This window comes from Myripristis murdjan, chromosome 6, assembly GCF_902150065.1.
Source record: "Myripristis murdjan chromosome 6, fMyrMur1.1, whole genome shotgun sequence".
Lineage (NCBI taxonomy): Eukaryota > Metazoa > Chordata > Actinopteri > Holocentriformes > Holocentridae > Myripristis > Myripristis murdjan.
The window spans coordinates 7,660,691-7,686,139 of record NC_043985.1 but is presented as its reverse complement, the minus strand read 5'-3'; the positions used below and the strand labels follow the sequence as shown (position 1 = coordinate 7,686,139).

Sequence of the window (25,449 nt, the reverse complement as noted above, 5' to 3'; positions counted from 1 at the left end):
TACCACAAATGACCAAATGCTCAATTAAGGAGAGTAAAACTTAATTATTCAGTTTAAAAACTGCAATGTAGATTCAGCAGTTTCAGTTGTTTTTCATCCATCTGGCAATCCCCGAATCAGGAAAAATTTAAAATGCTAAATTTTACACAAACTTTTCTCAAAATCATGATCCAGTTTTTATAAATTTTGTATTTAATTTGTGCTTAGCTGAGAACTATTAAATATCACATCAAGTTGAATCAAAGCAGTACTAAGTGTAGTGGAACCAGTACTGGCTCTAATGGAGCTAGCTCTACATCTACTCAAGACTGGGCCATGTGTCTGCTTGATCTGAGGTACTAGGCTTACCAAAGCTGCTCCCAGGCCTACTCTTCTTGGTCTACCTGAGTTGCGTCCTGGAGTCCTAGGTCCATTGCGGCCAGTCTTAGGTCTAGAGCACTTTGTCCTGGATCTATTAGAGCTTGGTGTGTCTCTACTGGGGATGAACCATGGTAGTCCAGATCCAATCTTGACTTGGCAATAACTGGTTCTGGGTCTATGTCAAAGACATGGTCCTGAATGTACTGGAGCCGATCCTGGATTTACTGGACTTGATCCTGGACCTATTGGATTCTGTCGTACATCCATCAGAGCCTGTCCTGCATCTAAAGGAGACAATCCTGTGGCGGCTGGAGCTAGGGCCCTAGGTTTTCTATAGCTAGTCCTGGGTCTATCAGAACCAAGGGACTCCTGGGGACAGTACTGGGTCCACTGAAGGCCATTTTTGGTATAGTGTACATTGTCTTGGGTTTATAAAAGTGGGTCATAATTCTACTGGACCAGGTCTTGGATCTACTGGAGATAGTTCAGTACCTAATGTAGGTGGTTGTGGTAGTACTGGAACTAGCCCCAGGCCTACTGGAGCTCGAGCCTAGGTCTGTAAGAGTTGGTCTGGTGTGGAATGGAGCTGTGCAGGTTCACTGAAGCCAGTATTGAGTTTATTGGAACTGGTCCTGGGTCCACTGGCCCTCCATCTATTGGAGCAGGGCTCCTGGATCTATTAGAGCCTGTACAAGGGGCAGTAAGGTAGTGGTCTCCACTAGTGATGCAGGGGGGAAGAGAAATAACAGCAGCTTGGTAGACCAGGAAAAAGTCTGTCTTTTGCAGTCTTAAGTGTAGGGCAGAAGCTGGCTTCTCTTTAAAGGAAAGCCAGTAAATGGCCTCTCTCTCTCTCTTTCAAAGATACCAGCAGCGCCCCTTATCGATTCAACAACCATTAACAGCCGTGTCCTCTCCTTTCAACACTCTGCATCACTATCTCTCTCTCTGTCTCTCTCTGTCTCTCCCTCCCTTCCTCCAATCTCTTTCACTTTCTCCAGCTGTTTTCCCTTTAGCACTGTGGCTCATTAGTGCATGCGCCCTGAACAAAAACAGTATTATATAGTACACATAAGTGTTTCTTAAGGCTTGTACATACAGCTTTACAAAACCAAAATACAGTAAACTTGTGATCAGGGAAACAGAAAAATGAAATTAAGTTATTTAGCTCTTATCCTGGTCAAAGTACAGGAAGCAAGTACAGAAGTGGAATGTATATTTAATAGATTTTACAGGCATTGTTGATATTAAATCTAATCCCAGCCATAACCGCTTACTATTTAAACACACAAAAAGTAGTTGCTGTCATTTGTTTGTATGCAGCAGTTGGCAGAACCAGTTTTGGTGCAATGAGCCCGGTCGTTCAAAGTCCCTTGTAGCACCATTCGCAAATGGTTCCACAAAGGATTTTAGTGCACTATAAAGAACCACTTAATAAATTAGGAAATTTTGAAGAATCACAATCAACTTTTTTAAATTTACTAAATACTCTGAGTCATTACAGCTTTACAGACACACTGCCCTAACCAAAAAACCTTCCTTTAATCTCTTTTGTACCTCTTTCGTCCATCAAGAGACCAAACAGCAGAGGCAGGTTTCTGAGACTGAAGGACCTCTTTCTCTTTGCTTCAATAGCACTGCTGGACCTTGGTGATGGAGGAGCAGGCAGGGATATATGGAGGATGGATGGATTGGGGGAGGTGCAGGCTGGAAAAGGAGAGTGACCGCTCTCTGTGCTGAACACAGAGAAAATACATTTTCCATACTTGACTCATCTTCTGGTTCAAATATGTGGTGGAACCATGTTCAAATGTATTTATTACATAAGTATTGGCCCTTGCATTCAGATGTTTTTCATGTTCAGGTTGGTGCAGTGTCAATTTTTCAGAATCAAGGCAAGATCTATTTCTGGCGTCTGGTCAGTCCATAAATATAACCCCACCCCCCTCCCTCGTTACAGTATCCAGTAACACCAGAGCAGATCAGACTGCAAAGTCATGATATTTGTTACAAATTCAGAGAATAATGATCCCACAAATCCCAAGTGGACACTGGAATATGTCCTGAATGGATGGATGAGGGAAGGAAGGAATGAAGAAACAATGTTAACAAAGCAAGAAGAAATGATCATGGATACCAAGTCCAACTGGACTCGGGATTTTTAGCTTACCATTAATTAAGTCACATGTCAATATTGCAATATTACATTATATTATACTCATGATAACTTTGATACCACTTCCTGAATATGAGTGGCTGGGGCTCCATAACCATGAAAAACTCTAACCACCTGATATTATCACACACGAGAATCTCATGAACCCAATAAACTAAAGACTGGAATTCAGAAACATAAGGTTTATGTAAATAAATATAAAAGCTCAGACCTATTCCAGAGAAGTTTCTGTCACGTTCCTGTGGTAAAGCTGCTATGGAGTGAAGAATGTCTCCCTCTGATGGTGAAATAATGTTCAACTTCAAACAGGAAAACAGAGTTGATACATTAATGTCCTTGCATGCCAGGGTTTCTACCTCTAAAAGCATATTTTGAAAAAGAGCTGTTTTTTTCTCAATAATTTTTGACAAAATACTGTGAATGTCTGTGTCAATAATGCAGATGACTTTCCTGATGATATACTGTGCAAACACAAAAAGAAGGCACGCCACAAACTCACATTTCAATCACAATTCCATCAGCGATTTTAATGAAAATAAACTCTTTTTGTACAATACAAAACAAATAAATAGCCATGTAGCCCACGGTTCTCACACAGACCTTCAGCCTAACAGAGCGCCATTCTGTTGTTAGTTGGAATGAGCAGCAAAATGTAAGCATCTGGGCTTGTGGTGCATTCAAGGCAGCTGGGAACTGTGAGGTTTATGACCAAGGGAGAAGCCAATTTAGACACCAGAGGCTAAACTGGGGTGGGATGGAGGGGGGTTTAATGTTTAGTGGTCAATTTTTACATCCCAGTTGAGACTCTGGTGACTAGTTTTGCCTTCTGCCTTTAAGGATTAAAACCTCACAGCTCCTGTCTGTCTTTAGTACAGGTCAATACGACATTTACATGGGCTGTATGGGTTGCCTTGTTTTAAAAAGCATCTGTCCCTCTTTTGGGGAACACTAATCCAACCTGGCAACACTGAGAGGGTTTCACAAAGCTAGTTGAAGCTAAAACTAAGACAGCTTATTCTTTTCCAGATGTATACTTCAAGCAGGAATAACAAAAAAAAAAAAAAAAAAAAAAAAAAGCACTGCCCTTCCTTGGCTTCTGCATTTGATTTAACAGCAGTCCTTCAAAACAGATGCAAACCAAAAGGTAGCGGGCAAAAACCAAAAACAGCCTGGACAATTCTTTTTGAACGCTTGTCCCTTTCTTTTATACACTCCATGAGGCTGAAATGGCCGGATTGACTCAGTGACCGAGGGCATTCCATGAATTGGGGTTCCTGCAAGATGCAAGATTAAACAAAACCTTCTAATCAAAATAGGATCAGAAATAGTCATTGAACTAAAATGTGCCTGGTTGCTCCAGTAGTAAAATATCAAAAATAATCGAATTGCACCAGGAATAAACACGGTTCCTGCCAATTAACAGTTTTGCCTAATCTCGTTCGTCGACAAAGATTTATTCCTATGAAATAAAAACTGAAGCATTAAAATTGCCACGAACCGCTTAATGTAGCGTCTTCAAAATGGGCCGAACCAGATTTAGTCAACAAAGCATCGCAGCTCCTGTGCATCTCCAGTCATTAAAAAGACAAGAAAATAAATAATAGTGCAATGATGCTTTTGGGCTCCACTTGTCAAATTAAGAACATCTAAGGGTAGCACAGAGGTATACACGTATGAGAAACTGCAGACATTTACAGTATGGAGGACTATCTCTAGCAGGGGCTTTTGGGAAACATCTGCCTAGCAAAGATGCGATAAACCTTTGTGAAACCTCCTCAAACAGACAATCAGGTAAACAGAGGTTATATTTTTACATGTTATATATACAAAAACTGATGGATATATTGGGACAACACACCCAGTTTTTCCTCTACATTCATTCCACACAAGCAGCAGTTACCATTGCCAGAGAAAAAGGTGGCAAATACAAAAGCTGAATCTCTACAATATATCATCTTTGTTATTCCTGATGCCACATCAACCGTATCTGAAGCTCTCTCTTTCATATATAAATTGTTCAGGGGGGAAAAAAAGCCATCCCTGAAGAGAATGAGTGACCTGCCTCGGCCTCTTAGTGTACATAATTTAAGTTGTGATGGTTTCAAATCAGAGATGGATTTTGTAATTTTGGGAGATGGAGTAAGAAAACTTTTTATTCTGTTTTACTAGTTTACATAATCTCTGCTGCTGGCAAAAATATCTGACATTTTCCAAAGCGATCACATCAGTCAATTTAAATGAACCATTTCAGTAATATCCTCTATGGCGCTTTTTAAAAGTTTTGTTATTTTTTTGTTATTTACTTATTTTATTTTTTTACATTTTTGTTTAGTTTTTAATGTGACAAAACCAAGGAAAACATTGAACAAAAACATCAGCATCACAGGGGCAAAAAAAAACAAAACAAAAAAAAAAAAAAACTCCACTTCCTTGGAGCCGTAAGCGATTTTTATAAGTTAAGAGGGGTAATATACAGAAATGATGCTGTGGTGCTGTGGATGAACTTGGTCTTGCAGGTGGACAAAGGACAAGGGAAAGGCAGCCATAAACAAAGTGATTATCCAACACAGTTACCTCACTGTGTAATCCCATCTGAATTAAACCGAATGCCTCCTAAACTAGGCACAAAATGTCTATTGCTGTACATATATGGGAGCTATGCGATAACATGAGCTTTAATTCATGTACAGAAGATAAATAAATCTCCTTACTGGCGTGGCTGCAGTGAGCCTGACTGCCCTGTACATCAGAGTCACAGCCACTGGCCTGGCAAGGAGCCAAACTCATCTAGTTAAGTCCATCACTCTGGGACCCCCGGACACTGCTGTCACATCATGAGATACACCCACAACCGACTCTACACTCAGCCCCAGGCAAACTGTCGCTTCACACTTGCAACTCAGGAAGTGCGATATCCCCACTCTTAGACCAGGACTAACTAAACCCTGTTCCAGAGCAGGTTTCTGGGGATGTCCTCAAAAAGTCAAAGTCTGTAGCGTGAATCAAGATTAAAATCAAGGTTAGGACAGCAGCAAAAGACTACTTCTGAATGAGGGTGAGACAAAATATCTCGATTCTTCCTCTTGTTCAACTTAATTTGCACAGATGCATATGTGAGTTCCTATGAGGTGTATTTGATCCCTGCCTTTAGGTATTTTAAATGGAGGTGTTGCGTCATGTAAATGTTGCAGTCGCTGTGCACACTGCAACACTGAAACACAGGAATAACTCCTGCCTACTGGAAAATTATTTTGCCATTTCCTTCTTTAGTTATAGATATCTTGATGCAGCACAGCTGATTATCTTACAATATATCACATATCGCAGAGCTGCTTGTATCGTGATACCATTGTTATCATGGATGAAACATTGCATCACCAGTTACCCAGTGATCCACACTCTGACTTTTGAAAAGCAACAGAATGTTTGTTGTCCGATGAAAACGGTGCGACAAGTGAACTCAAGACTTTAACCCTGGGCTTTGATTGTCAAATGTGAAACCTTAACCCAGGACTAACTGTTAGCCCTGGGTTAATAAGTACAAGTGTGAATGGAGGCTAATATAAGCTGTGCGCTACAGTTAGCCCAAAGCTTAGTGTGAACTACCGTTAGAGAAACTATAACTGTTAAGAGAGCATTTCTCGTGCAAATGATTATATGAGGAGTTGACCTATAAAGGCTGATGGGTTTGCTTTTATTTTTCCAAGGACAGAGAAATCCATAGCTAGAGCGGCCTCTGGTAGACAAATAGAACAATCTTGTCTAGTCCGGTACAGGTGACATTCAGGGTCCCGCTGACCATTCAGTATCTTATTTCTATTGAAAAGACGTTGTTAGAATCAGAAGCAAGCAGAAGCAGTTCTCCACTATTTTCTATGGTTTCAAAATGGATATGTAGCTGTAAAAGCTGCAGTGCATAACGCACTGCCCAGTCAAATCCAGTTCTTCATGAGTACGCAGCGCTTCTTAGTGCATTCTCTTTTTCTGTGGTAGCGTGGTAGGAGGAGTTCTTTGCTAGGTAGTGCTTGCAGAATGTTGTAAACTTGTTATTGGCAGCCATGCTGTATTTTCTGCTCTTCAGGTTTTAGTGATGCTTTCTTTTTTAAACCATGTGTGTGCCTATGTATGTGTGTATACGTACCAGAGGTTGAATTTAACTAGATATGAGTATTCTAGTTACACAGTATTAACTCCACTTGCTACAATAAGAATTATTTTGAGACATCAGAGTAGTGACTCTACTGGGATGTTTTTTTTTTTTTTTTTTTTTATTCTGGACTGTTCCTCCTATAACTAAAATGGATCATCCACAAACCATAAGTAGCATCAAATTATTTGCATGGACAATGTCAAATAGGTAGTTTAAGATCATACATGAACTCTAAATGAAACGCTTGAATACTTTTCTAAATGCGTACTCTGCAATTTTGCTCTGACTTGAGTAAAATTTAAGTGATAATTGCATGTGAGTAAAATGTTTTTGTACTCCTTCCACCGTTAGTGTGTGTGTGTGTGTGCGGCATAAACACTTCCAAAACACTCTTCCTTCAATGCGTCTGTATGTAGGTCCAGTCTTCCAGGTTGGAGGTCTGAAGACCTGATTTCTCAAACTCCTCCTGAAACACAAAAACACACCAGAAAACACAGCGTCAGCCACTTAAATAGTGAGAAGAAACTAAAATGATCCTTCAATATCCCTTATATCCCTACGATTTGCATTATGGCTTGCAGTATGGCTTTTTCACTGTCTTCATCTATCTTCAAGTAATATATACCAGTGTTTTGTCTGACAAGCCGCATTTTTTTTTTTTTTATACTTACTTGTGTACTTTTTTTTTCTCAATACCTGGGCATTTCTATTTGCTGCTGCTCTCACCCAATTTCTCCACAAGGATCACTGAAATTTCCTAAACAACAAATTTATTGGGAAGGTGCACTTATTTTACATTTTAGAGATGCTCACTCAGTGCCAGTCCAAGTCAGGTCTTAAATCTTAATACTTATTGTCTAAAGACCTTATTTTCTTATTTTTGCCTTAACTTTCAGTTTTGTACAAGCGATCTGTGAACCCGGAAGCAGGAGTGACTAAGCTCTCAAGACCCTCTAGTGGTCAGAAATCACTTAGTGCAGCTTTACAATTTTTCCTGCAGTGCACACCAGCAGGCCTGAATAAATTCTTGAGGAATCACTGAGCTAGTATCCTTTATTGTGAAAGCACAGCCTCCACAAACTGCATTCCTTTGACTGGGACCACAGGAGCTCTCCGCACGTTACAAAGAGGCATTTCCAAATGATGCCAAGCTGATTTTTGGTCCACACATCAAAAGATGGTTACATTATGTCATAGTCATGCAGAATATAAAAATTATTTTTTTTAGCACAGTGGCTCAATGGAATTCTTCTACAGATGCTCACTGTCCACTAAGTCACTAATTCACCACTGACGTTTTGAGGGTGTCTGAGTAGCAAACATGAGTCGACATCACTGTCTAACACACACAACACACAAGACCCACTTCATACTTTGTATCACTGATGACTGCCTGCTCTCTCCCCAGATGCCTCCTCTTCCATCCTCTCCTCCTCGTCCTCAACCTCCTCCTCCATCTTCTCTTCCTCCTCGGCTCTCCTGTCTTCCTCCCTGGCGGTTGTGGTGCAGCTCTGTCTGCCTCGATGCCTCTGGCTGCGGCGGAGCTTGCGAGCGAGGCCTTTCCTCCTCGGGGGTAGAGAAGAGACCTGCCCCGGGGCGCTGCTTGGAGCCTGGGAGGGGGGTGGGGTCAGACTTGAACAAGAGGACAAGAAGGGTTTGGGTTTCGATAAGGGACTCTGGGCTGGAGCTAAGGATGGGGAGGGAGGAGGAGATGCTGTGGCCTGGTTGGGTGGTACGGCTGAGAGATGGCCTGTAGATGTTGAGGTTATGGCTGCTGCAGAGGCTAAAGATGGGACTGTATGTGGGCCTGGGGGGGTGCAGAGTGTCTGGGACGGGTCACTGGTTGTTGCCTCATTCTGGTTTGAACACAAGCCAGCGGCGGTGGAGGATGAACAGACTGTGGACGAGTCAGGAGCTGTGGAGCAGACGGCTGCTTCAATGTCACCAGGGGCTCTGGGAGAGTCTAGAAAAAACACACAATAAGGACACAGCAAATCAATCAAATGTAATCACACCTACAAAGTGTACAGTCCCAGGACAAGATACAGACTAATTAATCATCATTTTATTTGAATGTGATCCCAGATTTCTGGTTTTCCAGCTGATCAACTGCCCTCATCTCTTCTATGGGGAATACAGTAAGAATAGCAAATGCACATTACAGCATATTAACTTGGAAGCAGAAGTAGAAATGACTTTGGCGGTACATGTGTGCATATAGTGATGTGGACTGATAGTGTACAGGGATACAGATGTTGCTTTACAGTGTACAGGTATGGTGATATAGTTTGTTACTGTACAGCTATAGAGAGAAAGGTATCTCACCCTCACTGAATTTGACTCTGGAGGACCAAAGTACAATTACTGTAGCATGAACGTAAAGCCCACAGCTAGATTTAATATACAGCAGGTTCAAATATAACCCGTTCTTGAGGAGTTTGGTTTGTGGATAGAAAACAAGTTTTAAGGAAATTTTCAACCTTAAATCACAGCCCTTCATATAATTTATCAACATGTTCTGTTGCTGGACTTCCCCCATTTTTGCCCCAAGTTAATCAGCTAGCTGTATCTCTGTCACTTGCTGCTGCCGCCCCTACTGTTAGTCTGGGGAAGGTGCAGACTACACATGCTGCCTCTGGCAACATGTGGTAGGAGTTGCTAATACAGTGCCAAGGATACACTCCCTCACTGGCTCCCCATGCATGGACATTAATCACATGTCAATCACACATGTATGGTCACTTTGCCAAGTCAGATGCAACAATGCTGAAAAGTGAACCCAGGTCTCTGTAGTGCTGGGCAGGTGATTTGACCCCTGCTCCACACAGGAACCTCCATTATTTATCAACATCAGAAACCTTTTAGACCCTATGAATATATCTAAGACTCCTATTTACATGTTACTGAAACAATACTAAATCAAAACCAAGTATGTGGCTGGATCGCAACTATCTTTAGAAAATTTTGACCTCAGTTTGGTGGAGAGTGGCTGAACTGGACAGCAGACTTCCGGGTTATTTATGCAGTTAAACAGTGCCAATGTTATCTCACTGTCACAGCAGAATCCAACATTGTTTTGATTATACAGTTATGCTGCTACTTCCTATTTCTGATGGTTGCATTTTGCCTAACATCTTTATCTAGTCTTGCCCCCTGCATCCAGTGAATATTTTCTGAGTGTGTGCAATTATTATCGGTCATGTAGCTCTGATATGTTATAAGAGATTTATTGGGAAATTAACTTAAATTTAAAACACACATACACGCATGAGTGTGCGTGCATGTGTGAGTGCAGGGGTTACACTCACACCATTGTGGATCTTATTCAAAGTATGGGAAAAAAGGATGAGGAAGTGTCACACACAAGGTCAGATTTAGGAGGAACAATTTGGATTTTTATCGAGGAGATGGAAAAACAAGACTTGTTAAAGTTGTGTTGTAGTTGATAATCTAGCCATGTAAAAAAAAAAAAAAAAAAAAAAAAATCTAAATGACACTAATATTATTCATATGAAGGAGCCATTCTGAGTAGGTCTTGTTGCGGACGTACAGTGTAAATTTAAGTGTGTGCAGGAGCTTGGCTGTTCACATCAGAGGCGTATTTCTCTGCCAGTATGTGTGATAAATCTGGACTAAGCTGCAGTGTGGCGATTCATTTTGAAAGAGCAACCAACAGGGCAAATCCAACACACAGCAAACCAACGGTAGCGAGCAAGTGGCTGACCAATGGTGTAACTTAGATCACTCACTCACTCAGCTACAAACTCATTTCTAGGGCTCCAGCCAAGAAGCAGACAATAAAGGGAGTGACTAATGACAAGCAAATAAATCAGTGAGTAAAGGTAGTAGTAGGAATTTAGATCTTTTAACAGAAAAGTAAGAATGGCGAGGCTATCTAAGATCACAGGAAACACAAACATAACTTTACTGAAATGGCTGCAAAGATGATCAGCATGATCAGTTCTCTTGTGTGCATGTGTGTTTCTTCCTACCAGGGCCACTGCTGGTCTGGGAGTCGTCAGTCATCGGTGGCTCTGCTTCTTCCTGGATAGTTGGTACTGAGGCCAATAAACCTGATACACACACACACACATAAACAAAAGGCACTCAGATACTAGCCAATCAGAGGCAGAGCAAGCACGGTAGAGTGGGTCTTCATGGAATGCTGGTAGGAAAAAAATAAGGTGTCCAGCAACCCACTGCACATATACTGATCGCTTTTGAAAAAGGCATCTGCTAAATGCCCATTCTTATTGTCATGATGCACCTCCAACATATTCTGATTGGCTACTTTACATCTATAATGTGGGAAATTAGCAGAACTCATCCTCTAAATGTAGGGGGTGAAGGTCAGACCCATAGTTAGGCAATTAAATGCCTAAAATATGTTATCAGTTTACAAATGACTAATGACTTGTATTTTAATAGTATTTTGTATTTTATTATGACATGTGATGAGCGAGTATCAGTCATTTGTAACAAGACACTTTTCGATGTATTTGTGCCCACCTCTGTATGCTCTGTATGATTTTTATTATTATTATTATTATGGATAAGGAGCCCATAATGGTTGGTTTTCTTGATTCTTGACAATTTATGACCTCTGGGAATGAGACTCATCTTGACTCCTCTCCTCTGTCAACTGTATCATAGCCTATAGGGGCAAAATCATTTACTGTAAGATCACTATCTAGAAATTAATTAATACCTAATTCAAGCTCCATTCAGGTTCAGGCAGAGAAATGGCTGTTATTTTTCAGGTTGCAGATGGTTTTGGACAGACCTTTTTTGAGCACAGGTCAGGTTGGGCTGGAAGATTTGTAACAGATTTCTACAGTCGGGCTGCACAGCCCGGTCTGAAATGTCTCGCAGACCGGTACCAGGCTGCAGACTGGTGGTTGGGGACCGCGGCCATAACTTATCTTTTATTAACTTTTATTTAATTCTCAGAAGACATGTTAAGGGTTAAGTCCAGTGTAAGGTTTATTTATACCTTACCCTGAGGGTAGGAAGGGTTTTCCAGTGGTGGCAAAATTAAAAATGTTCCAGCCAAATACAAATAAACGTAGAGTACGGCTGATACCTCAGGTGCTGCAGTGCCACGTCAGGAGTGATTGTATGGTAAACAGGCAAAATGCCTTAAAGTGTTTGCATCATCAAATATTAGCGCTGGTCCCTCTTAACACACAGAGGGCCGCAAACTTTACTATAAAAGATACAAAGATGGGTTCTGTAAGTATGACAGGCAATAGATCTGTGAGCAGAATGATGCACTATATCTACTTACTGAGTCCTCTGTAATGTGAGAGTTGCTGATAGACTTGCTTCATCCTCTCTATGTTGAGCCTGCTGCCCTCTGCATGGTTGATCATGGGTTTGGGGTAATGTACCCCCACCACACAGTTGGCTGCCTTTTGGACCGACTCAGGGGCGTTCCACGGCTCGTAGATGTAGCGATTAGGGTAGTCCTTTAGGATGGGGATATAACGCCTGCAGGAAACATTGCATCCATTCACAAATTCACTAAATAAATGAATAAATAAATAAATACATAAATGAGTAAAAATGAAATGAAAGTAGTCTCCTCTAGGACAAAAGCAAGTGAGAATATATATTTGGCATGATAAACGCTAAGCCGATTAATTACAATTAGGGAAGATATTTATTCAGGCTGAGCCTCTTCACTTATCAAGCATTTGGAGAAACAACAGATGAGACTTTTCTTGGTCTTGAGAAGCTGCAGCATTTATTAACGGACACACTGCAGCCTGTTATTGTACATTTACAGCAACTCTAACAACTTACTGTGGACATTTACCTCTGCTTTTCTAAGATTTACCACTCACTCTCTTGCTCAACCACACACTCACTACTCACGCACATTACACACTGCACTATTCCTTAAAGCAGCTACACTACTTCTTTAACAGTACCTTTCGCGTAGATGTCCTTTAAAGAATGACAGAGAGGATTCTGGGATTTCATGTGCTAGTCAATGACTCAAAGCAAATCCATGATGGCATGTGGTGTTATTGTGCTTTCACAGTGTGTGAGGGAAAATTATTTGCAGCCCATTGATATTAAGGATTGTGTGAAATTTTTGCAGCATTGCTCATAACTCTGCAGTGGTGGTGTGCCGCTGCCGAATGAATACAGGGGGAAACACTGCAAAGCATTAGAGAAAGCCAAGAGGTTGCCTTAAGCTGACATTAGCTTGATTTAACAAGAGTCAACCACATCTCTAGAGCTTTGGAAACATATTTGTAATTGTAATCTACAAAAAATTAAAACAATAATTCCCTGAAACAAAGCTTCTGGAATGTACTATATTTGGGTATAGGAGTTCAAGTACTCTGTATATCCTACCTGATGTAGTCTCCTGATGGATCAGTGCGCCTTCCAAAGCCAACGGGACAGTAGCAGTGGAAGAACTGCTGGAAGAAGGCACTGCAGGACAGCCACATCCAGCTGCCAGCGTTGACACTCCAGTCTGCATCCAGAAGTAACTCCTCAAATACCTAAGGAATAACACAGACATACATACACAACACTGACTTCTATTTGGCGCTCCTGTAGGGCTCAGTGTGTCATTAACACTGCCGTGATTATGGATTCATGCATGACATATTACCATAAAATTAAGATATAAAGCTGATTAAGATAAAATATAATAATATAAAACTAGAAAATTGAGTGTAACAAAGACTTTCTTCCTTGTCTCAGGCTGTCTCTCCTACCTTCATGCCGCTTTCCCAGCTGATCCAGAGGTCTCCCCTGGTGAGGAAACAGGCCACAGCGTGTCGGGCGAGGTGATGAATCCAGCCCTCCTGCCTTAATTGAGTCATGATGGCGTCTATCCAGGGGAATCCGGTCCGACCCTCAGCCCACTTAGCCAGCGCCTCAGGGTTCTGGTCCCATGGGATCTGAGGGAAAACACATGACACAGAAAAATAATGAGCTACTGTCCCTGCTCTCTGAAACACATGGTAGAAAAAATCCTGTCCATTTATTATCAAAACAGTTGTTGTTGGTTAACTCCCCTGGCAAGTTTCAGATTTGGTGACACAGAAATTAGTGCTAGACTGACACTAATTTGTCATTATTGCCTATTATTAATCAGTCAATTAATCAAACAATCAGAATCAGAATCAGAATCAGAATCAGAATACTTTATTGATCCCCAGGGGGAAATTACTACAATCAATTAGATATAGCCTGGTTAATGTGGTCCTCCTCTAATATGTCTGATATGTGTTTTTCATGTGTGTTTACAACTTATGAGCTTGTAATTGTGCCTGCCATAAAACAAATACTGACTGACATCCCCATTGGTTTCAACCCACCTGGACACAGATGGGGTTGCCCTCCATGCGGTCGAAGTTTGGGTTGTTGGTGGCAGCCGTATAAAAGAATTCCCTCCACAACAACTGGCCAAAAAGGGACAGAGGAGGACTGCAACGCTTACGAAGCTAACGTGGAGCAAGAGAAAGAGACAGAGGAGGAAGACAGAGAAGAGCAGTGAGGAGAAAAGGAACTTAACAGTTTATCATCATGTTTGTTTAAATAGAAGTGGATTAAAAAAACAGCACATTACAGATATTCACAGCATCTGTGTGTGTAGCCCACCTACCTTCATGTACAGTTCTCTGAGGTTGTAGTAGAAAACCCGACAGGACAGGCAGCCGAAGCGAAGGTAGGGGCTCAGGCCAGTTGGACTGGCAAACAGAGAACACGTATTGACCCGCGGGTGCTCAAAGTTGGCCACCCATACCTACACAGGCAAACAGTCACATAAAACGCAGTGAGTACATGCCCCATACATACATGTCCAACTGGTACTGTATGGCTGATTGATCTAACACGTGATTCCACCTACACAGTTTCTATTTGCTGTTCTAACATCCTGGTGTCAAGTAGATCTTTGCCATGAAAAATCCCACATGAAGTGATGTGTTTTCTGTTTCAGACAGCAACAACAACGGTTTGGTTTGTATATACATGAAATAAGAACTAGATAGCTGGCATGAACTAGGGATATAACCGGTGGCCGTTTGACTGGTTGTTGACCGTTTAACTTTAACTTTAACCGAATAATCTTGTCGGTTAAAAACCCTTTAAGCCTGAACTAGAGTGCCTGTAGAGAGAGGGGTCTCCTTACGCCGCCATTGCTGTGAAAAAACGGAACCGTTGGAGTGAACGGAGTTGTCCCCACTCTCTTTCTAAAGGCACTCTAGTCCGAACGTGTCGTCGCCGACACAAATGCGCATGTCAGATTGTAAATACCGCAACTACCGTAAGGTTTTATCGATCGAAAAATTCCAACTGTTCCTGAAGGCGGCAAAGTTGCTCTTGCGCTTACATACAGTTTAATATGGTAAACATGGCGACGGGATGCTCTGCCGGGTTTCGATGACGTCATTACGCACAGAGCTCAGCTCGGTAGAGACAGACCGGAGAAACCATAGATATCGATAATAATTATATTATAGTATATTATAATTATATTATAGATATTATAGATATCTACAGGAGAAACGAGCCAAGCTTATGTTTGTCGCGGACGTAGTGGTATGCGTCCGGGGCAAGACAATGGCGCCGGTGCTAGCACTGCTAGCTTCTATTTGTTGCGGTTATTCTTTTATGGTTTACAGACAGTAAAATAATATTCTCGGTTAACCGAAATAAACCGATTAATGGGGCCCGGTGGTCGACCAAGAAAATTTTCCATTTTTGCCATCCCTAGCATGAACAGCATCGCTGAAATGACAAATAAAAGGGCGCGACAAGGAGATACTCAAACTTAATTAATAAAACAAAACAGGACAAAAAATTCCATTTACAATGCAAAAACTCCACAGCCACTCCCTAACAGCAAAAAGGACACAAAATAAATCTTGCTAATATGAAGCAAAAAAAAAAAAAGTCCTAAATATAATAATTGCCTATGTTTAAAAAAACGTAAATAGGTTTTTCCTTCTAGTTACCTTTCTGTCCAGATGCTTGTTGAGTCTGTCCAGGGCCTCTGATTCTCCTCCATGCCACACAGCAGGAGGTAAACCCTCCGTCTTGAAACCTAACAATACATTAATACTTAGATCAAGACAGTGTCACCTCATGGCCAAAGTCAAGCCTTAGTGTCTGTTGTATGAAGAGAATGTCCCCTTATAAGTTCCTTTAAAATTAACATACTTATTTATCAGCAAACATAATATGCCTGATGAAAAGCAACTTTTCTGAATTATTGGGAGCCACTTTTCAATCCACTTTTCAAACTAATTAGTGCACCATTAACGTGCACTAATTAGTCTCCCCTCCCTGTTCTTCTTCAGTATATCCAGAAAAATACAATAAGTGCAAAATGGCAATGAGCATACTATATTCTGTAAAATACTGTAAAATCATGCATACCAAGTTCTTCCAGTGAAGGTATACTGTAGTGCTGGTCATGGTTTTCTGCTATTTGAGTCCTACATCTATCCATCTGCTGCTGGGTGATGGTAGGCAGCGGCCTCCTGGGCAGCTCCAGTCTGTTCACGATCGTCTGGAATCGCTTAAAGGTCAGAGGAGGACTGTTGTTGTTCATCTCGATTATCCTGTGAACAGGAAAAAAACAAGACAGAAATGAGGCATAGTATAAAAGCAGCTACATATGCAACAGGTCCTCTGGGAAGCATTTTCTCTTCACTATGGCATGGAAAAGCTTTAAAGTTTGAGTTGTTGGATTGCTGCTGTTGTTCCTCTTTCATGCTAGAAAACCACAGAAATGGAACACATTGAATTGACATTGTAAAAGTGATTCTACAGTTGCTAAAAGGATCTTTGGGATCTGATTAAATAACTTTACTGACAGTTCCATTACAACAAAGCAAGCATTATTAAAAATATTGGGAATGGAAGATATATTAACTGGTGATTTGAGCAAATGCACAAAACATTTGAGTTTGGCCACAAGATGTTGCTGTGGCTTGACTGTGACAGAAATATAGGCTAGTTTAAAATATATGAATGAGGTGAAGCAAAGTTAGAAAGATATACTGTTTATTACAAATTTGGTATTGGCCAGACAGTGTTCTCCACCTCTGATATGATGAGTATTTTGCAGTTTAACCACCTGCATATTAACTGAGGAATATTACAGTGGCTGTCATGAATGTCTGTGGGAAGTCCTTCGTCTGGACTGATTACAAAGACCAATGATATTTTCAGCAGGTTTAAAAAAAATATGAATATTCTAGCAGAAACACTAAATCAGCATGATTTTCTTATATTTTGGTAGGAGAAGGGTCATATTTAATGAAACTGAATATTGGCACAAAACTACAGCTACTGGCAGCTTCACCACAACACAGAAATATTGACATCAAAAACCTATACTGGAAAAAGACAGGTGAAAATGCATCAAAGACTGATTGGAAAGTAATGTGACAGCATAAATCAAACCTGTTCAAACCTGAGAAATATTCTACCCACCAGGCACAATCTAGATCCATCTACCATGGAATGTTTATAAAAAAAAAAAAAAAAAAAAGAGAGAGACCATATCTATCTCTCTGTTTGGCTTTTTGTTAAGCTATTTTGCCACTACAGCTGTCAGCATGGCTTTGTATTTATAGTTTCTATCTTATACAACATGTTGATGTCAGTTAAGCCATTCTAGATCCTGTTGGTGGATCTGAAGATCTGATACTTTCCTATTGGTCAGTTTACAGTTAGTAACCTTAAGCTGCCCATGTCTCTCACTGAGCATGTCCACATCCACATGACCACAAACAACGATACAAAGCTAAGAGCTGACTACGCAACTAGGCCCCCGCACACCATCATAATCCCATAAGAAGGACAGAAATATTCTAAATATGCTATTATACTGTAATGAAATACTTTGCTAATCAATCCCATATAGGAGGGAAACTCAAATGGTTTTGACTTTCAAGGGTGGATCCTTTCACACTGTGAGTAAGGCTGTGAAAAGTCTACTGGACTGTCTGATTCACTCACATCCCATCACACACTCATGCACATGGACAAGGGTGTGACCTGCAGTACCATGCTAGAACCACTGGATGTCACTGCTGGCTATCACACTGACAGGCTGGGATTACTTGAATTAATTAACCACACCTTGACAAGTTCAAATATTTCTCAGCATTCTCTCATATATCTTACTTGGAAAGTCTTTGCTGACCTACGAAAATGACAGCTGACATTTTCGGTGTGCAGGAAAAATTTAATAGCCCTGGGACTATCAACTGTGCTAATTTGTAACTGCCAATACAGTATAAAATGTCAAGAATACATGAATGTCAACAGGAAAAAAAAAAAAAAAAAAAAAACTTTCACGATTTCTTGTTAAGATTAAGAACCAGAGAGAGTAAATGCAGTTGCAGCTATATCTACACATGCATACTTCCTACGTATATTAAAAGCTAACCGACTAAAGCATCTTGTCAGAAAAAAACACTGCTAATTAGATGCTAATTAGAATGAGGAGTTTTCAAGCTTTCAGTGAGTGACAGGGAGTCCTCCCTGGCGGCCAGAAGGCGTTTCTTGGCTATTGATGAGCTTTGGTGCCAATATCAATGTCATGTCAACAGCCTGCAGGGTTAGCAGACGTATGGACAAGTAAGACAACATAAGACAGGACTAAAAGCTCTGTGACAATATCACATGCATTGTGCAGGCTAAGAGTCAAATTATACTTCTGCATTCAAGTGTTAATCTATAATGTCCTATGCCAATGTGAGGCAATCGCTGAAATACTGGACAGCAGCATCAAGATTTTATTAATTCTGTGCTAATGAAGCTCAGATAAAAATGAAAGCAGTTACATTGTGTGAAACAGAGAGTTCACTCCTGGACAAAGCAATGTTTTGGGATACTTCTTACCAACAATTTAATGGCATCTTGCAGTCTGTAAAATTTGGGGATGGTAGTATAAGACACAGAACTGGCAGCATAGGACTTTCACCTACAATTTTGTAAGATATCCCAAATAAAAATGCCAATTGGTGAATACCTATAGCCTAAGTGTCATTGAATGCATGCATTTTTTAGTATTTGTGAACACTGTGGGAATCAGACTTTTGCACTGTTAGTACCATGCTCCTCAAACTGAGCTATACAGGGCCAGACTGTACCCAACCTAACCACTATTTCACTTTATTCCTGTATCTAGACTTTCAGAGAACTTTCATTGGTTAAACTCCCAATGCGGTGGCTTTCATGTCAGTGGTGACTGATCTCTTAAACTGTGTTTTCATGTGTGTTTGTGGATTATGGTGTTTGTACAATTAATACAGAATTCTATGCTACTAACCTGTCCAGGTTGTAGAGAGTGTGAGAGTTTCGGACGATGGTCTCCACTCCAAACTCATGGGCCATCTTGATGATGGCCCCATCCCTCTCTTTCCCATAAGGCTCTGGGTCATATTCAAATGTCAGCCTGGTCACTTTCCACTCCTGGAGAGAGACAGCAAGACCAAGAAAGAGGGAGGGAGATAGAGAAACTGTGAACATCTACTTCATACATTTTCTGTCCCAGGTTCTCTTTTGTGTTTTATACTTGAGCTGTTAAATTTTTCATGGAAGACACAAGAACAGACAAGAAACAACACTTAGCAAGCCAACAGTGGAAATGGTATGCCCCAAAAATGATGTCCCACTCTAAATCAATCATTGACAAATACATCACCTTGTTTTCACAGACTAATTTGAAATATTAATTTCCTCAGACATTTTAGGACAAAAAAAATCTCCAGACTTCAACAGTTTGGCCCAGAGATGTGGTTACACAGGTGAAATTTTAGGTGTTTTATTTACTTACTGGGGTAAGGCCCATACAAAAATGTCATGGATTTGAATCTTATAAGATAATGAGTTCATCAGCTCAAAATAAGCACCCACGAGGCAATCAATACTGATAAAATTTATCTTTGCCAGAAAATTCTATAAAGGTCCACACACTACACTGACATAATAACAGGAGACGTCTCAGTTATATAGTTTTTGGTGTTTGCTTGATGTCAAAATGTGTCCCTGCTCACTACTGTACACTCTCGGTGAACATGATCCAAGCAAAAGCTGGCTGCTCTACTCAAAGTGGCAGTGTCTGAACTTCTGTTTCTCTGCAGCAGCGATGCTTACCTAATCTAATATCTATTGATAATATCATTACAACAAACAGTCTAACTTCAGAGGATGTGTGTGCATGTGTGCTCTCTTTTAATTTACAAGAAAACTGAATTCTGCCACACAAAATTAAGTATAAATTAAGTATAACAAACTTGATTCAAAAGACAGTTAACAATTTTAGACAGTATCTTGTGTATAAAAAAAAGCACATTTTTAAAAAGTATGGTAATTTTTTTCAAGAATGCATGAATATAGGCACAAATACATAAAACGTGGCCGGCAAGGACACTGAACTCCACAGTCCAAAAACCCACAAGGGCTGCCAAACCAAGACCATGCATAAGCATAAATGAGTATGTGGTATACTCTGAACTGTTAAAATAAAATAAAAAACAGTCTAAAGGCATTTTATGGTTAGTTGTGAGCCACACTAATACATAACTTATACCAGTAGTCCTCACTAAATTATAAATACGAACCACTTTAACCACAGATCATTGCTGGAGGCGAAAGATCATGTCCACTCTTAGAGGATGATGTTTCCCAATTTCTCATAATTTAACGTATCCCCTATTGCTGTCCGCCCAAGCTACGACTCCAACCTTTGCCGCCATGCCCACTGCTGTTCAGCATCATCAGAGGGCTGTCCAGGGACTATACACACACTGAGATGCTATGTTGTGACACCGCAGTATGGTCTGCAAGTTTTACTAGCTACCGTAACACTGATGTCAACCTCATCCTGCTGGTGGAAGGTATTTACTGCCTGTCCTCAAATGCCCTGCAGCTGTTTTCAGTCTAGTTTAGGGGTCTCATGGGGTGATTTCTGTGCTCTATGAGTAAGGTGGCATTAAACTGAATCAGTAGGTTACCTCTGAGTTGATTTATTCTAGTCTTCATTCTACCCAAACACTAAAGGCTGCACATTTCTGGTTGCAGGTGCCAATTAGTGAAGCTACTTACTGTTTATGTCTGGTTGGAATGAAACCCAGCAGACTTGTGGGCCTCGCTGGTACATTGTTGGAAACCACTTGCGTGTAATTTGCCCAGTGTGGCATAGCCTTAACTATTCAATGGTGTATTCAGTGGTAGCCTTTCTTTGGCTACAAGAAAGCTGATGGGAGTTTGATTTGTCAAACACAAGCGGATGAAATGGGATTAAAGCTAAATTGAACTTTGGTAGAGTGTTAGGTTTTTACAGTTATCTGGACGCTGTATGACTCCTGCTAATCGACAATACTGTATTTCTATCTATCTCTTTCTTTTCCCTTCCATAGCCCAGCAAAACAGCTCCCAAAATAACACCTTAAGCACATAAATGAATATGAGCAAAGCAGCTTATGCCAACATTAAAAACAGAAAGTCAGTACTGTTTTTTGTGTATTATCAGGTCGTTTTTTCATAGCGCAAGGCGACTGTGTGAGAGTCTCCTGGAGTCTCCTCTACTTTCCAATTCAAATATGTAAATAACAACAAGAGCAGTTTCATTTCCTCAAAACATGACTACAAGGACTTGTTGCTTTTTTATATTGGCATAATCTGCTTTAGTGTTATTTTGGGAGTTGTTTTGCTGCATCATGGAGGGGAATGGAGAGATAGAAATACAGTATTGTGGATTTGCAGCCCAAGGGAGCACAGAGCAACTAATGAGGATATTTCACCACAATGTGGACAGTTTCACAAAAGTGACTGTTAATCCAAGGTTATGTCACGAGTAAAACCTACACAAAAGACGCACATACACAGAAAACATAGAATTCATCACACGAACCCTAAAACCATTGTCAAGTATAAATTCTCAGTAAACACCATAATTAGTAATCAGTGTCTTCCTGCCTATACAGTTTTATTTACATTTTAAAAATCAATGTATTGATCGACATTATTACAAAGATGTTGAAGACTGCTGGTAGGTCATGGTGCTACAGACCTTAAAGAGCCTTGGGAAGACATCTGTAGGCTGCCCTCGGACCACAAACAACCTGGAGTTGAGCTTCCTCAGACTGCTGTCCAAGTCCTCCAATGACTCCAGTAGAAACCTAGCAGGCAGACACACACAACAAGGTAACAGACAGATCAGTAAGAAATAGTATCAATCTACCTGTAAAGGCAGCAGGCTGCTCAGAAAGCTTCACATGAAAAATCAAAGTATGTGGATGAGCATCTGCTCAGCTGAATGGCCCATGCATGTTGTGTATGTATTAATGACATGAAAACTGTGTCATTTCACAAAATGGGACAATACTGATTGGCTTTTTACTATCATATCCATTTATCACCATTGCTAATGTGTTGCAAATCTCTAATTTGTCTTAATACATCATGTAGTTGCGACAGAGGTGTACAATTAAAAACTCTATTACAATGCGCACCAGTACCAGGAGCAAAAGATCATCTAGATTTTTTTCTGTTCAGGACATTTACATTTTTGAGTTACAGGACAGGAAACAATAAATTCAACCACCGTGTCTGCCTGAAAACGCATATTTTTCAAGTTACTGTATTCTAACTAGGGACAGGCGAGCCGACATCAACATAGCTCTCAGTGGTATAAAAAATGTTTAGTGACATGAAAAACTACCTATTTGCACACTAAGACTAGCTAAGTTTGCTAACTAAGCTAGGTTGGCGACGATACCTGTAAATTCGCTAGCCGGCTTGTGTTTAGCTAAAGGTGACTTACTGCACTTTTTCTTGTTTCCTTGTTATTTTACTGAAATGTTACATTACTACGACAATACCTCAACACATTTTAAGGTTAATACACGTTTGGCAAGCTCATAAGGCAGTTAACTCCAGTATGTGTCGCTTTTCTATAAAAATAAAACGTCACGTCAAACTTGACCGGTAACCAGTAGCCGGGCAATTTAATGTCGTCATGCTCTTAAACAAAGATAACGTTAGCTACATCGCATTAAATACGACTAAAATACATTTTCAGAATTGCTATGAATCACCCTTCAATTCGGCGTGCATATAATCTACCAAACAGCGATCGTTTCACTGAAATCTTGATCTTAACAAGTAATTTGTCTGCTACCTCCACGACCTTCTTCCACCAAAACACACCGTGGTGGCCGATGACATGAGCCAGTACCTCATGTTTTAATTTGATAAATAAAAGTGTTTCCTGGCGGATAATTTGTGTCCCAAAGGTACCAGAAAACAGCATCCACTGGACAAACATCTTAATCTGAGATTATTTCCATCGAGGTGTGTTGTAATTCGGCTCTACGCAAGACAACATTCAATTGCTCGTTTTTTTGTACGGAGTTTGGCGTGACAACCTCTCCATGTTAGAGGGAATAGCAACTGCGAGCATCGAGGCTAGGCTAACGCTAGCTAACTGACGTGGTGAAGAGGCCCAAGCCTGGACTCCAAAAACGCTGCACATTTAGAAAGCAAAAAGCAAATAACCTTTAAGATATACTCGCATACCTCTTTATGTTTAATCAACACAACGCAAATGTCACCGCAATAGTTATGTTACAGACCTCCATCGGTTGATTCCCACGTTAGCAGAGCCAGCAAACCAGGGGTCTAGGATATAAACACAACGAACAGTGTCCGCTCCATTCAGGGCCTCCTGCAACGCTGGATTATCATGCAGCCGCAGACCTTTACGAAACCAGTGCACCGAATTAACCACCATGATGACTCCTTAGTCCATCCTTAGGTTAAAAATCCAGAGTGGCGGATAGAAATGAGGGCTAAAATGCACAAATCCAACAGCTAAAACTGTCACACACTCCCCGAGAAACTTTGCTGGCTGTCAACTGAGAAGCCACAGCGAAGTGGGCGTGGACAACATGCACGTAACAGCCTTCCCCAAATCTGTCAGCGGATTGGTCAGAGCGTGAAACGCTACCCGGTATTAAAAACACGACGGGCCTTGATTGGTTGATTGGCACATGTTGGTGAAGGGCTGTCACGTTTCCTATGAGGGACTGTCATTCTCATGATGCCTGCAGCTCTGACAGGAAACATGGTCGATAGGATATTATTCCAGTCACATAATAAATACCAGCCTACGGCAACATTCTGTGGGACAAACTATTGAAACTGCTTTGCGCCTCAGCTCTGTGGTAAATAATGGTTAAAATACCATTCCTGTTCACTGTCAGGTTCATTCACACTATTTTATCTACAGTGTACTAATAAATATAATGGTTTGCTTTACGTTTGTTGTTTTTGCCCAAAAGTTATCAAAACATCCAGAGGTTCTCTGACCAACAACCGTTAAAAAAATCTGCTGATGAATTTACTACTGTCGATAATGTTTATTTATTTTCACTGTTTATTTAAGTTATATTTATTTGAAGTTATCCATTAATGTTCAGAGAAATTTCCGTTCAGGAATTGCACTGTTAGTCCTGCATTAAATAGTGAATTCCCCTGTTTGCAGAATGTTGCATGCATGTCTGCATAGTCTTACATTTTCACAGCTTTTTGTTAGTAACATGTAGTGTAAGTATTGGACTACAAAGAAGAGTTGGAAGAGTTGCACGGGTCAATTGGGTTCTTGAGGTGTGGTTACAGCGGTTGTGCAGGGTTGGTGTGGCCTGGAGTGGCGGCAACCATTGATGTATCTTTTCATGAGGCCCAAAATCCCTGGCGGCGCCCCTGGATGCATAAAAAAATGTCAACCATAGTGAGAAGTCACACTTGGATTATTAATTTTCTTCACTGAGGTTTTGGTGTCATGCTGTGTATCGAGGCTGTGCAGAATCACAAAGCCTAGATACCTACATTGTGCTCTGGAAAGTAGATATTTCTTGAAGATAAAAACAAAATCTGCACAGCAAACATCCACAAAATCCTAACTAGTGTTCAGCAGCCTACTCGGGAGTTCAGCAATACAGAAAAGCGCCTCTGCACAGATTTCAACGAGCTGATTTTATGACCTACATTTATCCACTGTCCTTATAAATGCCTCCTCTGCTTGGTGACAGAGTTTTAGTCAGGCTGCATCTTTTCCAGTTTCCACGCGGATCGCTGCTGTGCTGTTTTCCAGTGTGCTCAGAGTGAAATTCTGCATCTCGTGCCAGGGTGAGTCATTCCTTCCATCTGCCAAAAGAAATCAGAAAAAAAACACACACACAAGTCAGCACCAATGATGCAGGTACCTCATGTGCCAGTCTTGTAAACAAACCATGCTGAACTCACCATCCCTCCAAAGTGACATTAAAATTGGGTAAACACGTTTAAAATCTGAGCTTTCATATAATCAGACCCATAAGTGTATTTTTTTTTTAAAGATAAAAAAAAAAAAAAAAAAAAACATTGTCTCCGCCACCATCATTGTGTGTGGTATAAGCAACAGTTAAAGTTCACTGGTTTTACTTACATGCACTGAGTAACCCACCTGCTGGCCCTGATCCAGTGCCTTGGGTTAAGCTGTTTACATGAACCTTTGATTCCCTACAACCGAGTATCCCTGTTCGCCATGACGCCTAGTGGGTGAGAGTGATACGGTGTGCTTTACAAACTGGAAAGACAACTTCACATGTCACAGATATCAAGGGCAAACATCATCTCCCCGAATGAGAGGATTTGCTGCTTGTTGTCTTTTTTTTTTTTTTTTTTTTAAATACATCAAAACACACTGTAACTCCTGTTCAAGACTGAGAGTGTT

At 40.7% G+C, this 25,449-nt stretch overlaps 1 protein-coding gene across 1 annotated transcript; it reads right to left on the bottom strand.

Annotated features, from left to right (window-relative positions):
- Positions 1-3,039: 3,039 nt before the first annotated feature.
- LOC115360352 (cryptochrome-2-like) lies at positions 3,040-23,626 on the bottom strand. The gene is made up of 13 exons (XM_030053222.1): positions 23,309-23,626; positions 21,745-21,853; positions 19,000-19,142; positions 16,092-16,276; positions 15,668-15,756; positions 14,314-14,454; positions 14,027-14,152; positions 13,421-13,606; positions 13,050-13,201; positions 11,971-12,173; positions 10,676-10,756; positions 8,057-8,646; positions 3,040-7,149 (listed from the first exon to the last, which is right to left on the bottom strand). Exons 1-12 carry the CDS (start codon positions 23,464-23,466, stop codon positions 8,063-8,065), a joined length of 2,157 nt encoding a protein of 718 aa, XP_029909082.1. The 5' UTR covers positions 23,467-23,626; the 3' UTR covers positions 3,040-7,149; positions 8,057-8,062.
- Positions 23,627-25,449: the final 1,823 nt, after the last annotated feature.